This window comes from Lytechinus variegatus, chromosome 18 (assembly GCF_018143015.1).
Source record: "Lytechinus variegatus isolate NC3 chromosome 18, Lvar_3.0, whole genome shotgun sequence".
NCBI classification, from domain to species: domain Eukaryota; kingdom Metazoa; phylum Echinodermata; class Echinoidea; order Temnopleuroida; family Toxopneustidae; genus Lytechinus; species Lytechinus variegatus.
The window spans coordinates 4180292-4195652 of record NC_054757.1 but is presented as its reverse complement, the minus strand read 5'-3'; the positions used below and the strand labels follow the sequence as shown (position 1 = coordinate 4195652).

The window sequence follows — 15361 nt, the reverse complement described above, 5'->3', positions numbered from 1 at the left end:
TGTAAGCGCTTTTTGCCTGACGATACAAAGCGCTGCTGTTATTACCCCGCTTTAGCTCGAGCTACCATCATCGGCGCTCAGTGCATGCAAGGAATTAATCCTGCCAGGTACCCATTCACCTCACCTGGGTCGAGTGCAGCACAGTGCAGATAAATTTCTTGCTGAAGGAAAACGTGCCATGGTTAGGATTCAAACCCACGACCCTCTGTTTGAAAGGCGAGAGTCAGAACCACTAGACCACGATGCGCCTGAAGAATAGACAAGTTGGCATTAGACGAATTGGCAGTTTACCGGCAGAAGATGCAGGCTCCCACTAAAATTTGAAAATTGAATGATGCCTTCCTTTTTTTTTTTAGCTTCTCAAATTTTTCCAGAGACAAACAAAATTCAATCGTTCTGGACTGATCACCTTTTTTTTTTACAACATCAAGTATCTACATCTGTTACAGATCATTGTAGAACTCCTTTTTAATGAATGATTGCATTGACTACATTATACAATTAAAGATAAATTCCAGTTTTGGTAATGATCTCAAAATGACTTTTTACAGAATCTAATATAATGACCACCCAAGTGTCTGTTTGTATGAATAAAAAATATGTGCCAAAGGATTCTGGAATTGTGTAATTGCTGAGAAATAAGAAAAATAAGTGCGGATTCGGTCACTTCGGTCGGGTCTTTATTCCAGCAATATTAATACACTGCCCCACGTGGCCTACATGTATCTGTGTTGGTGATCTTCAGTGTGATCATTTTTCAGTGTAGGTTTCAAGATTTCACACAAAGTTCAGTTTATGGAATTGTACCAGATCTAGATCCTCAATGATATACTGACGATTAAGCCTGGTTTTACAGACTTTCTCATGAAATCAGTGTTTACTGCAACTACTGGCATTTCTCTTTAATTGTGTTCTTGAAAATCAGGCATTGATTAATTGCTATATTTTGTGCTACGGGACCCTAGACTAGTTGAGGGAATGAATGAAAGGAGTACTTATAGTCTTACCTGTGCCTGGACCCGCCATGTTTATGTACTGTTCTCTCTACAGCTGCAGCTGTAAATTCAAGCAAAGATGATAAAGATGGATTTAAATAGTGTTAAAATACATTAATTTAGAGTCTAAAAAGGGCTTATTTTGATAATTGATCATTGTATGATATTATAATCATATTATATTTAGGCTCAATTTCATTAAAGTTGTCAGCGTTATGCATAGCATGTTAGATTTTTTTTCTTCTAAAAATAAACTTATTGTCAGGGTACAGGTAGACCTTAACTTTAAAAGAGTTTATAGTTCAAAATCTAGAACAGTATAAAAAATCTAGCACCCCCCCCCCCCATCTCTCAGTTTGCTGTGTACACACTTCACACAAGGAATGTGGTCTGAAAATGCAGCTTAAGTCCCTGACAGTGACTTAGATTTAGATTAGATAGATAGATGATCTGCACACAAGGAAAGGTAAATGTAACATCGATTATGTCATTATGAGCCAGTAACTTTTCAGAGATGAAATTTCAAATAATTTCTGCAGAAATTAACAATTATAAGAATACTTATATAAACAAGTTACAGTTCAAGAGAAGCAACAAATAAAATAAACAAAGATGTCGAAAGATAATTCTTCACAGTCCATGAGAGTCCAAAAGACTTATTATAATCCTTCGTTTGTTTTTGTTGTACACCTCTTTTTCCTCTCCTCTTTTAGTGTTTATCTTATAAACTGCTTTATACACCTCCCCTATTGGCCCCATGTAATTCCCTCTCTTTGCCTTCCCTGTATACACCTTTTTTTTCCTCATTTCATAATTCCTCTCTTATTGTTCCCTATGTCTTTTCATTCTGTATATAAATTCATATATATCCTCACTCTTTTCTTCTTTTGCTAATTTCTCTTTGTATTTCCTTCTTTCCCTTTCTTTCCATTACGTAGATTTAGATGTGTAGTCTTACTTAAGTATGTAAAATAAAAATACACTTATCGTATCCTAACTGGGGACCTTGTCTTGACAAGCCTAGCTTTTTTAAGGTCTCCTCTTTCTTTCAGAAATGTGAAATTTTGTGTTACTTTTGTCTCCGTAATCCTACTGGGTATGATTTATGTTAACAACCTCAAAGTATGTTTATACGCTGACAATCCATTTTTTAATCTTGCTATTTATTTTATTATCATTTGTTATGTAACTACCATGTACATGTATGAATGTTTTTGTGAAAGGAAGAAATAAATGAACTATGAACTATGTAAAGAAGGGGACTAGGCCGTTCCTGTAGCGATCAGTTCTGCTTCTAGGTTCGATACAGGTTCTTCTTGCTCTTAGGGGTTGCGTTTATGCGCCACTTTTTCACCCGAGAATCATGATTCTGCAGAATCCCGATTGCATTAAGTCAAAAATGAAAATAAACGTCTTTCGAATCACAAACATGAAACACAGAAAAAGGGGCATTTGGAAAGACGTTTCTGTAGAATCACAAAAGTAAAAGGTCATATTAACGCAAGAATCGTGATTCTATGAAGTCAGTGTGTCAGGCTTCTTCCTGCTTGACTCTTGCCAAACTCAAGGCATGCGCTATTATGTGCTACGCATGCATTTCTGTGTTGGTTATCGCATCGTCCACTAGTTTTTTTTTTTTGGGGGGGGTCATGGCCTTAACTGCAAGTTCTCGAAAATTAACTAACTGGACAGACAATGATCTCAGTTGTTGAGTTGACAATGTCAATATCAAATTGGATTACGCTGAAATTCACTTCGAACACCATTTTCGATAAACTGACAAACTAAATAAAACTGAAGAGAAAACAAAATGAGGTATAATAGACTGAATATTGGATGCAAAAGATTGATTTCTCGAGAGCAGAGACATGTGCGAGAAGTTGACCTCTACTTTCTCGGGTCAAACACACGTGTGGCCAAATTATTTCCAAACACCCCCTAAATGGGTTTTTCTCTGTGTGCAAAATATCCCCCTAAACAAGTTTTTCGCAGGCTTTATTTACACATTTTGGCCCCTAAACAAGTTGTCGCCAGGACATGACCCCGGGGAAAAAAATACCCTAAATACATTTGGCTAGTCTTAAAAAAAAAAAGCTTTGGAAAAAAAAGCATCATGGTACATTTGACCCTGCGATTGACAATTGACCAGTCTTTCAAAACTACCCTTTTTTGAAAAAAAAAAAAACTGGAAAAACACCCCTTTGATTTTTTTTTTGGCCATGCATGTGTACAGCAATGTAAATGACTGCCCCCTCCCCCCCCCCCCCGGACCCCTCCTTTGCACTATTGCCTACACGTATATCACACCAAGGAAATATCACCTCTATCACAGGTGATATCTCCTTGACTACACAGGGCCTTTTTATTTTAATCATAAAAAATTGTGATTAAAACTAAAAAAGGGAAAAAATATGTATATTTTATGGTGATCCACCCCAATAATGCACTCCTTCATGCTGAACGTTGAATGTACATAGGCAACAACACTACCATAAGGGCACTAGTATTCAACCCATTTGGAGAGTTTCCTCAAATATATAGAAACATAGAATTTACCTGAATTTCAGACCCGTCTTATTTCTAAGAGCAAATGCTGGTTATTCTTTTTCCGTTATTTTTTTCTTCAACCAGTCGACTGTGTGCGCGGGCGATCGAATTATATGGCGACGGTTTTTTGCACTAGTATTCAACCCGTCTGCACTAGTATTCAACCTAGCGACGAAAGATGGTCCTGTCTCTCAATCTGCCCTTGTCCCATCCGACTATGGACTAGACCATTTGAGATGAGACCAAACAGGGAATTAATCAAAGCCAGATACTTACATAGATCTAAATCTAATTTAGCAATATAAACCCTTTTGAGATTTGCTATCTATCCTCACTAGGTTGAATACTAGTGCAATTCAGTGCAAAAGGCCATCGGCGCATAATTCGATCCTACGCGCATACAGTCGACAGATTGATAAAGAAAATACCGACAACAGATTACCCTGGAAATAACAAAGGTATGAAATTAAGAAAGTTTCCATATTTCTAAATATTTTTGGAAATATGTCAAAATCTTTGAATTATGCCGGGTTGAATACTAGTGCCCTTACGGTACATAGTTTGGCAGCCCAAGAGAAACAAACTTCACTAATGTAGTATTTCATCATCACCTGACTTCATGATGGCAGAAATTGAACACTTTCTTTGGGGTAATTTCAAGTTCAGTGTTGACCTTTTGGTATTGGTGTTAGGTCATGGCAGAAATTCAACACTTTATTTTGGGTAATTTCAAGTTCAGTGTTGACCTTTTGGTATTGGTGTTAGGTCATGGCAGAAATTCAACACTTTATTTTGGGTAATTTCAAGTTCAGTGTTGACCTTTTGGTATTGGTGTTAGGTCATGGCAGAAATTCAACACTTTATTTTGGGTAATTTCAAGTTCAGTGTTGACCTTTTGGTATTGGTGTTAGGTCATGGCAGAAATTGAACACTTTATTTTGGGTAATTTCAAGTTCAGTGTTGACCTTTTGGTATTGGTGTTAGGTCATGGCAGAAATTCAACACTTTATTATGGGTAATTTCAAGTTCAGTGTTGACCTTTTGGTATTGGTGTTAGGTCATGGCAGAAATTCAACACTTTATTTTGGGTAATTTCAAGTTCAGTGATGACCTTTTGGTGTTGGCGTTAGGTCATTTTTCACACGAGTATGACACCAAACATTAAAAAATTATGGTCCTGAAAAGTCACTCACTAGTTGTTGCGGTGTCAATACTGTAATCTGGATCAGTTTTACAAACTCTGAATACACAAAATATTGGCATAATACATGTTATAGGTGGTTTCAGACCGCCTCGAAGTTCGTCAGTTCCAGGTATTCTCTGATCAGGAAATTTACCCCGATCAGAAAATACCAGGTATTTTGGTAATGTGAAAGCAAACTATGCGTAATCTCCCCGAAAGAAAATACCCGCTAAATAGTAGGTACTTGGCGAAATTACGAGAACATTCGCGGGGATTTTTCCAAGGTCGCAGGTATTTTGGCGATGTGAAAGCAAATTACGGGAACTTTAAGCCCAGCGTGTCGTTGGGCGCGGGAGCTGTGGGTGGCTGCTGGGCTAGTGATTTTGAATCTCGCGCCTTGCCTGCTTATCAGACCATACTATGCGCATGCTCGTAACTTCAGGAACTTATCCCGAAGGGTATGTTTCGGGGCGGTGTGAATGCAGGAATAATTAATGGGTATTTTTTAGCCGAAAACAGTTCCCGTAATGTAAGGAGGATTCTTGTGATCGAGGCGGTTTGAAACCACCTACTGTACATTTAATCACCATTCTTCTAGGGCCTACAACATGTACATCTACATTACAACTTACAGGTACAATGTATGTACTAAAACCAGGGAATTTCTCACCGTCAATTCTCTGACTGCACTTTGCTCAACCACAGTCCAACACATTCAAGTTATTAATTGCTTTAACCAAGTTTCAATTACTGTAAACATTAAGGTGAAATGACCACCAGTCGCGCTTGTGGTTTGGATTTTGTAGCCAACAACTTTGGCTAGAAATGATCAAGAATCAAAATGCAACAACCCTTGCAATCAATCACCTTTTATATTCCACTTCCAAAAAAAAAAAAGTGTGTTAAAATTTGAAAGTGATTAATTCTGCTGAACCACGAATATTGTTGGGTACTCCCCAGGGAGTGGAGAAAGTTCATAGTATACTGTATATGCATTGTGGGAAGGCACCCCATGATCAGATGATAGGGGCAGTATGTAAATCTGTGCTCTTTAATAAAGATGATGTTCTGTTAAAGGAAACCAAGACCCAAGAAGAGAAGCAATCTTCCTGGAAAGAGTAAAATGAGAGGAACAATTTTTTAAAAAAGTTTCATCAAAATCGGTTATGAAATAAGCAAGTTATGGGAGTTTGAAAACTCTTGTTGTACTTTCTATGGGCATCCTCAAATTGGCAAACGTCCTTCAAAATGGCTGATTTTGTGGACAACTCTCCATTTGTTTTGTATACAAATTTTCAGATTTTCCTCATTATCTTTCAAATTGCATCTTGCCTCCTTCTGAGCACAACATATGGCATGGGAAAATATAATCCACACCACATATGTCAAGGTCAGGAGGAGATAATGTAAAATATGTAAAGGGGAAAATCTGAAAATATGTGTACAAAAAAATGGAGAGTTGTCCACAAAATCAGCCATTTTGAAGCACGTTTGCCAATTTGAGGATCCACATAGTAAATACAACAAGACTTTTTAATCCATAACTTGCTTATTTCATAACCGATTTTGATGAAACTTTTTTTAAATTGTTCCTCTCATTTTACTCTTTCCAGAAAGATTGCTTCTCTTCTTGGGTTTTGGTTTCCTTTAACAGAACAACATCTTTATTAAAGGTCAAGTCCACCTCAGAAAAATGTTGATTTGAATCAATAGAGAAACAAGTGGAATGCCTCTGGCCGTCTCACCTGCATCACGTGGTTCAATATAGCAGCAGTGCTGACTTTGAATACTACTCTAACTCGCACAAGATGTTCAGTGATACATGGTTACTCTTATGTCCACTTTTTATGAACTAGACCAATAAACTTACAGAGATATGATGGTTATTCAACAAAAAACCCCAACATGGCCAAAGTTCATTGACCTTACATGTACATGACCTTTGACCTTGATCATGTGACCTGAAACTCGAACAGGATGTTCGGTGATACTTCATTACTCTGTATGTACAAGTTTCATGAATCAGATCCATAAACTTTCAAATTTATGATGGTAATTCAACAGATACACCCAATTCGGCCAAAGTTCATTGACCTTTGACCTTGGTCATGTGACCTGAAACGCGCACAGGATGTTCAGTGATACTTGATTACTCTAATGTCCAAGTTTAATGAACTAGACCAATAAACTTTCAAAGTTATGATGGTAATTCAACAGATACCCCCGATTCGGCCAAAGTTCATTGACCCTAAATGACCTTTGACCTTAATCATGAGACCTGAAACTTGCACAAAATGTTCAGTGATGCTTGATTACTATTATGTCCAAGTTTCATGAATCAGATCCATAAACTTTCAAAGTTATGATGGGAATTCAACAGATATCCCCAATTCGGCCAAAGTTCATTGACCCTAAATGACCTTTGACCTTGGTCATGTGACATGAAACTCTAATAGGATGTTCAGTAATACTTGATTAACCTTATGGCCAAGTTTTATTAACTAGGTCCATATACTTTCTAAGTTATGACGTCATTTCAAAAACTTAACCTCAGGTTAAGATTTGATGTTGACGCCGCCGTCGGAAAAGCGGCGCCTATAGTCTCACTCTGCTTCGCAGGTGAGACAAAATCAGACAAGCACAATGCTGAAAATTTCATCAAAATCGGATGAAAATAAGAAAGTTATGACATTTCAAAGTTTTGCTTATTTTCAACAAAATAGTTATATGAACGAGCCAGTTACATCCAAATGAGAGAGTCAATGATTCTCACTCACTATTTCTTTTGTTTTTTATTGTTTGAATTATACAATATTTCAATTTTTACGAATTTGACAATTAGGACCTCCTTGCCTGAAGCACAAAATGTTAAAATAATGGAATTCCATGTGTTTAGGGAGGAATGAAACTTCATTTTACATGACAATGACGAGAAAATAAAAATATTTCATATTTCATATAATAAAATACCAAAAAAATAGTGAGTGATGTCATCAACTCTCTCATTTGGATGTAACTGGCTCGTTCATATAACTATTTTGCTGAAAATAAGCGAAACTTTAAAATGCCATAACTTTCTTATTTTACATCTGATTTTGATGAAATTTTCAGTGTTGTGCGTGTTGAATTTTTCTCTTCAAATCAAGTTTTTGTTGGGGTGGACTTGTCCTTAGGGGCAGTATGTAAATATGTGCTCTTTAAAGAGCACATATTTACATACTGCCCCTATCATCTGATCATGGGGTGCCTTCCCACAATGCATAAATAGTGTACTATGAACTTTCTCCACTCCCTGGGGAGTAGCCCAACAATATTTGTGGTACAGCAGAATTAATCACTTTCGAATTTTAACACACTTTTTCAGTGACATTTCGAAAGCCCCAATGTTTTATTCTTAACATCCATTTTCTTTTCTGTCTCTGTATATATACTATGAACTTTCTCCACTCCCTAGGGAGTACCCCAACAAAGTTCATGGTTCAGCAGAATGAATTACCTATAATGCATCTTTTCAGTGTTTCAAAAGCCCCAATGTTTTATTCTAAACAGTCCATTTTCTTTTCTCTCTATATATAGCCTACAGTGATGTAGGCCTACATGTACTTTACCATATTTATTGCTCATGAAATCCCCTTTCAGGTCTCAAAGGGATGATTCATTTTACCAATGACATCATGCAAATTTATGTTAATTTAAAACACCCAATAACTAAAAACTACACTTCTCCACCCAAAATACCTATATTATAATCGCAAATGACACAAAAATTAAAGGTCTAGTCTAATCCTACATATGTAGGCCTTGTACTGTATATACACCAAAGTTGATCAAAACAATAAAACTATCCAATCTAGTGACTGTACACGTATGTAGTCACACCTTTTTTGTTTTAAAGGGGAAGTTCACCCTGAAGAAAAGTTTGTTGTATTAGTTGTAGAAATACCCCCCCCCCAAAAAAAATAATAATAAAGAGCATTGGTGAGGGTTTGAGGGAAATCCATCAAAGATAAAGAAAACTACTAGAACTTTGAAGTTTTTTATATTTATTTATGACGTCATACGAGCAGATGCCTCATACATGTACCTTTATATGGTTCCTGACAAAAAAAAATAAATTTCAGGTGTGAAATAATTATCTGTTGAAAGATACAATATTTTTTCTCTTTTGTTTGACAAAATGACATCGATTTGATTCACACGATAAATGGGTAATCTGCTCGTATATAAAATCATAAATCAACCTATTAACATTCTAAAAATTTTATTATTTTTGTGATGAATCTTCCTAAAACCATGACAAATTATTTTATTATTACTTATGCTATTTTTACAACAAACTTTTTGTCAGTGTGAAATTTCCCTTTAACTAAAATGTACATGATAAACATTACACTCAGCTAGCAGCTTTCAGATAGGCCTAATACCAAATTTGTGACAACGGATAAATCTATACAGACCTAGTACGAGTAGTATGTAGTACATGTTTCTCTATTGTTTTCTAATCAATTATCAAAAGAAGTCTAGAATCTAATAAATTAAAATGATTTGTTAGTGTTGGATTTATTTCATTAGAGGTCAAAGCCTTTATATTAATTAGGCAAACAGACTTGATAAATAAAGCAAGAGCAACTAGCAAGATGTAACTTTATTTAATTTGGAATTTTAAAATATTTACACGAGTGACGACGAGGCTCCAGCCCAGGCCAAGGCCCAACCATTTTCCCCCACAAGGCTCAACTTCTTTTTTTCAGTTGTTGATTTTATTAGTAGGCCTAGCATGCCAAGGGAGTAGGGTCTATTCTAACACAATAATAGACATGTCATGACAGAGCAGAGCCTGAGAGGGCCCATCTTCCATGCTAAGTTAGAAATAGCCCTAGTTTTTACGAATATTAACACTACAGCATAGCTGTCTTGTGTATTTTCATACACAAGTTAACTCACTTTTAATTGTACTATATAATGCACGGTAAACAGTCAGTAGGCCTTGCTCGCTCCTGCTTCCCGAATGAAACTTTATGAAGAATTCTGACTCGCACTCGCAGCTGGATCAATGATATTCCGGTGTTTCAGTTTTTGTAACTTCACAAGTAAAATTCCATTATGGGAGCTATCCTCCATTTTCTTGGACAGAAATACAACAGTTCGTCACTTCATAGCATTTTCAAGCTCAAGAAAACATACAAAATGGCGTTGAAATTCCTCGATTGCTGGAAACAGATAGAAAGAGATTAACTTCCTAAAAGTCATCGGAACTAGCTTCACTGAAGTGGCATTAACTAGTACAGTGCATACACTGGAATTAGAATACACACATTGAATTGACGTGTGTATGAGTGCAACACAGAAATCATGTTTTGAGTCACGGCTCAAATTTTGACTGCGAGCTTCCTGGTTCAGCTCGAGGTCATATATTGGGGTCAAATCGATACGGAAAAACATAATTTATGCAAATTTTTTAGTCATATTGATTCTTAAAGATCACTTCTATCTAAACATCACCAAATAGGAACATTAAAATAAAATTTGAGGGAATTACAAAGGCCGGAACAAATGATTCTTTAGAACAACTTGTGTACGTTTCCGCCAACGACCGATCAGAAGTTGCGCCATTCATTCAAAAAGGGATTTCCCCTCATGCGGCTTTGTAAATAAAGAAGATTGCCGCTTTAATCCAGAAAGTACAAAAGAGCGATTAAATGTAAAGGCTCTACTTTGTCGAAAGGAATAGAGTAACAAAATTACATGTTAATGTAAAAGAGCATCATGTACGTCTCGGTCAATGACGTAAGATACATAAAATACGTAGTCGGTATGTATGCCGGTTCTTTATGGTTCTTTATGAGCGGCTTATGAGCTTTGGCCTGACAGAAGAAATTTGCCGAAGTAATGGTAAAATGAAAAGTTAAATGTGAATCTAAATTATTGAAATTGTTATTTGTCACCTGCTGTCTATTGGCAATGTAGAGCAGTAGAGAACAGTGTATTTTTATGGTAAGGCTAGACTCGGGTTTAAGTAGACCTATATGCCTACTAACATAGGCGGCGAAAGCGGGGGGACGTGTCCCCCCCCCCTCCTAATTTTGTTGCTGATGACCTTTTTTTTTTTTTTTTTTTTTTTTTTGCTTGTCAATTTATTTTCCTACGTCCCCCCTAAAATGTTTAGGTTGGGGGCTTATTTTTTTGCTTGTCAAAATTTTTTTGGTTGTCCCCTCCTAAAATTTTGGGCTTCCGCCGCCAATGCCTACTAAAAGGGATGGTCCGGGCTGAAAGTATTTAGCTTAATAACTAGAGTAGAATTCACCGAGCAAAATGCTGAAAATTTCATCAAAATCGGATAACAAATAACAAAGTTATTGAATTTTAAAGTTAAGCAATATTTTGTGAAAACAGTCGTCATGAATATTCATTAGGTGGGCTGATGATGTCACACCCCCACTTGTACTTTTGTATTTTATTATATGAAATTAGGTTTGATATTCAAACTTTTTCCTCCAAGAACTAGAAAAATTGGATTGACAACTGATTTAGTGCATTAGATATTTATTGCTGCAAATTATTTCATTATAAGGGAGATATTATTCACACACTATGAAATGATGAAAAAATATGATTTTATGTAATAACATAAGAAAATGGAAAGTGGGGATGTGACATCATCAGCCCACCAAATGAGTATTCATGACGACTGTTTTCACAAAATATTGCCAAACTTTAAAATTCAATAACTTTATTATTTGTTATCCGATTTTGATGAAATTTTCGGCATCCTCAGTGAATTCTACTCTATGTATTAAGAAATAAATATTTTCAGCCCGGACCATCCCTTTAATTCATGACATAGCAACGCACGGAGGTTTTTTTTTGCAAAAAAGAGGGTTGGATCCAGCATGGTTGTCCAATGGGCCAAGAACGTTTTTCATGCTTTCCCCCGATCGGCTGCTCGAAAAACTAAAAAATGGAGAGGGGTAGGGATTAGGACAGAAGTTTTAAGGGGTAAACGATCGATGGAGGAGGGGGGGGGGTCGAGACTGAAAGATATCTTAATGAATAGTGATATTCAACGAACAAAACGCTGAAAAATTCATCATGACGATTGTCAAAATGTAATGATGTTATTTCATCTTTAAGTTCAGTAATAAACGAATGTATGCATTATTACGAGAGGTGAGAATTTAATGTTCCCATTCCCACATATGGCGCAAAAGGCAAAATCAATTTAAAAAAACTGCGAGTGAGCGAAGCGAAAGAGCATAAATTTCGACTTTAATAATGATAATAATAGCCAATTCTTATAGATCGCTTTTCCCAGAATGGCTCAAAGCGCGTAACAGCATATTTTGTAATGCAAAATCAATGTTTTAAAATAGATTTTGAAATAGTTATTTTAGGATAGGTTTGTCTCTCATATTCACCGTTTTTATTTTTTTCTTTTCTTTTCTCTTTCTTTCTTGGTCGTGAAACAGTTCGGGGGGGGGTCCATGGCCCCCAAGCAACCGCGTAGCCAGGATTTAACTTTGGAGGGGGTGGTAAGTGCACGCGAAGCATGCCAACACTTACAGAGCGCGCTCCCTATAGGGGGAGGGTGCAGGGGGAGTTTCCCCCCTCCCGAGCAGAGCGCGAAGTTTTTGATATCTCATCAAATTTGAATAAAAATAAGACATCTCTTGAGTCTCTAATACCCTTATCAACTCGAATTCATTTGACTTTCTGTGATTAAAAACAAAACCTGTTTTCAAAAGAAAAAATGAGCGCCCCCAAAATGGGAAAGAATTGAGGAATTCAAAATTCAAAATAATTCCTCTTACCGCGCGAAGTGCGAAAGCTAAGATGTTTTATAAAAAAAATGAGAAGAGAAGTGGTGTAAAATGCCTACCTTGGTCACATCAGATTTCATTGTAAAAACTTTATCCACATCAGACTTCTTTAACTCGCAAAACAGAGTAGATGCGGGTATATGCAGGGAGGAAATATCTCTTCCTGCTGAATGGCGTTGAACTAGCTATGAATTTTAGAAATTTCTCTGAGACTTTAACCTGCTCTAAATTTGATATTTCGTAAATAATACGAAGAAAAATGTAGCTCAAAATGTGAAAGGGATGATGCAAGCTTGAAGAGGGCCTTTTCCTTTCCCATGCGCGCGAAGAACGGAAACTTTCTGTGACTAATTATTTTGGAAGAAAAAAAAATGTACAATTTCGCTCATAATATTAAGCGCTTCCTTTTGTATGATTAAGGAACTTCAATGATATTCAAAATTTCAAATCAATGGCGCAAAACAGGACAGGAGATGAATGTGCAGCGATATAAATTAAGTTAATTGATAAAGTTTCATCGTACCTATGTTTGCATATAGCACGGCACGAATTCAATGCTCCCCCTTTGACCAGATACTTTGCCCAAAATTGCTTGCTATACCCTTCTTCCATTTTCTCCTTTCGCTTTTTCCTATTCTCCATTTTCCTTTTTTTTTTTTACTTTTTTGGGGGGCGAACGCCCCCTGGCTACGCGCCTGCCCTCAAGCCCCACATCTGTATGCCATGGGGTGGGGGGTGGGTGGGTAGTCCGTCAAATTTTTTTTATTGTAATAAGCTCTATTTCTCCAAGTCAAGGTACTTTGTAAGGACTATAGATCAATAATGCCAGCGCAGAGCGCAAGCTGAGATTTTACGTAAAATATTGACCTTTCTTAATCTTTATTCCTATTCTTCCTTCTTCATCTTCTTCCTACTTCTTCTTCTTCTTCTCCTTCTCCTCCTTCTTCCTCCTCCTTCGAAATTTTGCGTATTTAGAGCAACTGACAGTTTGTTTAGCATTAGAGTGGATATACCATGCGCGACCATTGGGTCTCGAAAAGCACCCTAAACACGTATTTTCCATATTCTGAAAATGCGCCCTTAACAAGTATTGGCGTCTGAAACCCTACCCTTGACAAGTATTCAAAACAAAACGATACTCTTGACAAGTATCCCCTGAAATGAACCCCTAAACAAGTATTGTTATGTCACGGGTCCGTCAGTCGTCGCCGCAGTTTTACCTATACACACCATTTGGTTTAGTACGGCCCCACCTTCCACACCTCGCGCAAATCGGACTCTAAACACGTAGTGTTGGGGCAAAAAGGACATACTTTATAAAACATTTTAATTTCGTTTTATCATCTCCGCAAATTTGACCCTAAACACGTAGCTTTCCTCGCGAAATAGATGCCCTTTTTTCATTATTTTTGTGTTTTCGACACCCTTATCACGTTATGTACGTAACGTGCCCTATCTTGAAAAAGACATCCGTTTTATGTGTTTTTTTTTCGCGCATGGTATCCACTCGTCAATGTAGGTGCCCCCCCCCCCCGGCCACGGTTGTAATATATTTTTCTCTGCCAAGTGAAACATTTTAAGATTTTTGTGATAATAACTTTAAAAATTTATAAATATAGTTCATAAAACTTGGACCTAAGACTGAGTAGTCAAGTACCACTGAACATCCCGTGCGAGTTTCAGTCATTTTAAAGGACAAGTCCACCCCAACAAAAACTTGATTTGAATAAAAAGAGAAAATTCAACAAGCATAACACTGAAAATTTCATCAAAATTGGATGTAAAATAAGAAAGTTATGAGATTTTAAAGTTTCGCTTCATTTAAAAAAACAGTTCTATGCACATCTCGGTCGGTATGCAAATGAGGGAACTGAGGACATCACTCACTCACTATTTCTTTTGTATTTTATTATGTGAAATATGAAATATTTTGATTTTCTTGTCATTGTCATGTGAAATGCTGTTTCATTCCTCCCTGAACACGTGGAATTCCATTATTTTAAAATTTTGTACTTCAGGCAAGGAGGTCCTAATCATCAAATTCGTAAAAATTGAAATATTGTATAATTCAAACAATAAAAAACAAAAGAAATAGTGAGTGAGTGACATCATCGATTCTCTCATTTGGATGCAACTGGCTCGTTCATATAACTATTTTGTTAAAAATAAGCGAAACTTTGAAATGTCATAACTTTCTTATTTTACATCCGATTTTGATGAAATTTTGAGCATTGTGCTTGTCTGATTTTCCTCTATCGATTCAAATCAACATTTTTCTGAGGTGGACTTGACCTTTAAAAAGCAGAACTGTATGGAATCCACTTCCTTTAATTTCCGTGATTAAAGAGGAATCCAGCCTTGGCCTTAAACAGTTGTGTTGGGAAGGAGAAAAATAAATTAAACAGAATGGTGAAAGTTTTAAAGAAATCGGCCAAGCAGTAAGAAAGTTATAGCTGGTTTAAAATTGAAATCAGTAATACTATGTAGATTCCAAATTGGCAACTGGGTAATTAAATTATGACAAGGGGCAAGGACAACTTTCCCATAGGCCATGTACTTTATTATCAGGGATTTGTGGTTTTCTCCTAAGTACCCATTCCCCCGGGGCAGTAATCTAAATATAACCCAGGTAGTATATTGTTTTATGTCCTCATGAAAGAAAAATATAATTTGAAATAAAACTTTTGGGAAAAATGACATTTTAGCCATAATATGTATTGGAGTCCATGGAAGAGTAGTCCTTGCCTTACATCACTATGACATCACATATGCGGCCAATTTGAAGTCTCCATGGGTAAAGTGATCACCAATATTTACAA

The 15361-nt window shown here is 36.6% G+C and overlaps 1 protein-coding gene across 34 annotated transcripts in view; it reads right to left on the bottom strand.

Annotated features, from left to right (window-relative positions):
* The window catches only part of LOC121431651 (phosphoinositide 3-kinase adapter protein 1-like), a 127610-nt gene extending 117328 nt beyond the window's left edge, over positions 1-10282 (bottom strand). For 11 of the 34 annotated variants that reach the window (XM_041629259.1, XM_041629267.1, XM_041629262.1 and 8 more), the window contains exons 1-2: positions 9670-10280; positions 1008-1056 (exon numbers count right to left, since the gene is read on the bottom strand). In XM_041629259.1, coding sequence (XP_041485193.1) covers positions 1008-1026 — 19 coding nt within the window. In that variant the 5' untranslated portion in view covers positions 1027-1056; positions 9670-10280. Of the gene's footprint in view, positions 1-1007; positions 1057-9669 lie in introns of all 34 variants that reach the window. The other 23 variants (XM_041629266.1, XM_041629278.1, XM_041629273.1 and 20 more) reach the window with 6 other exon arrangements.
* Positions 10283-15361: the final 5079 nt, after the last annotated feature.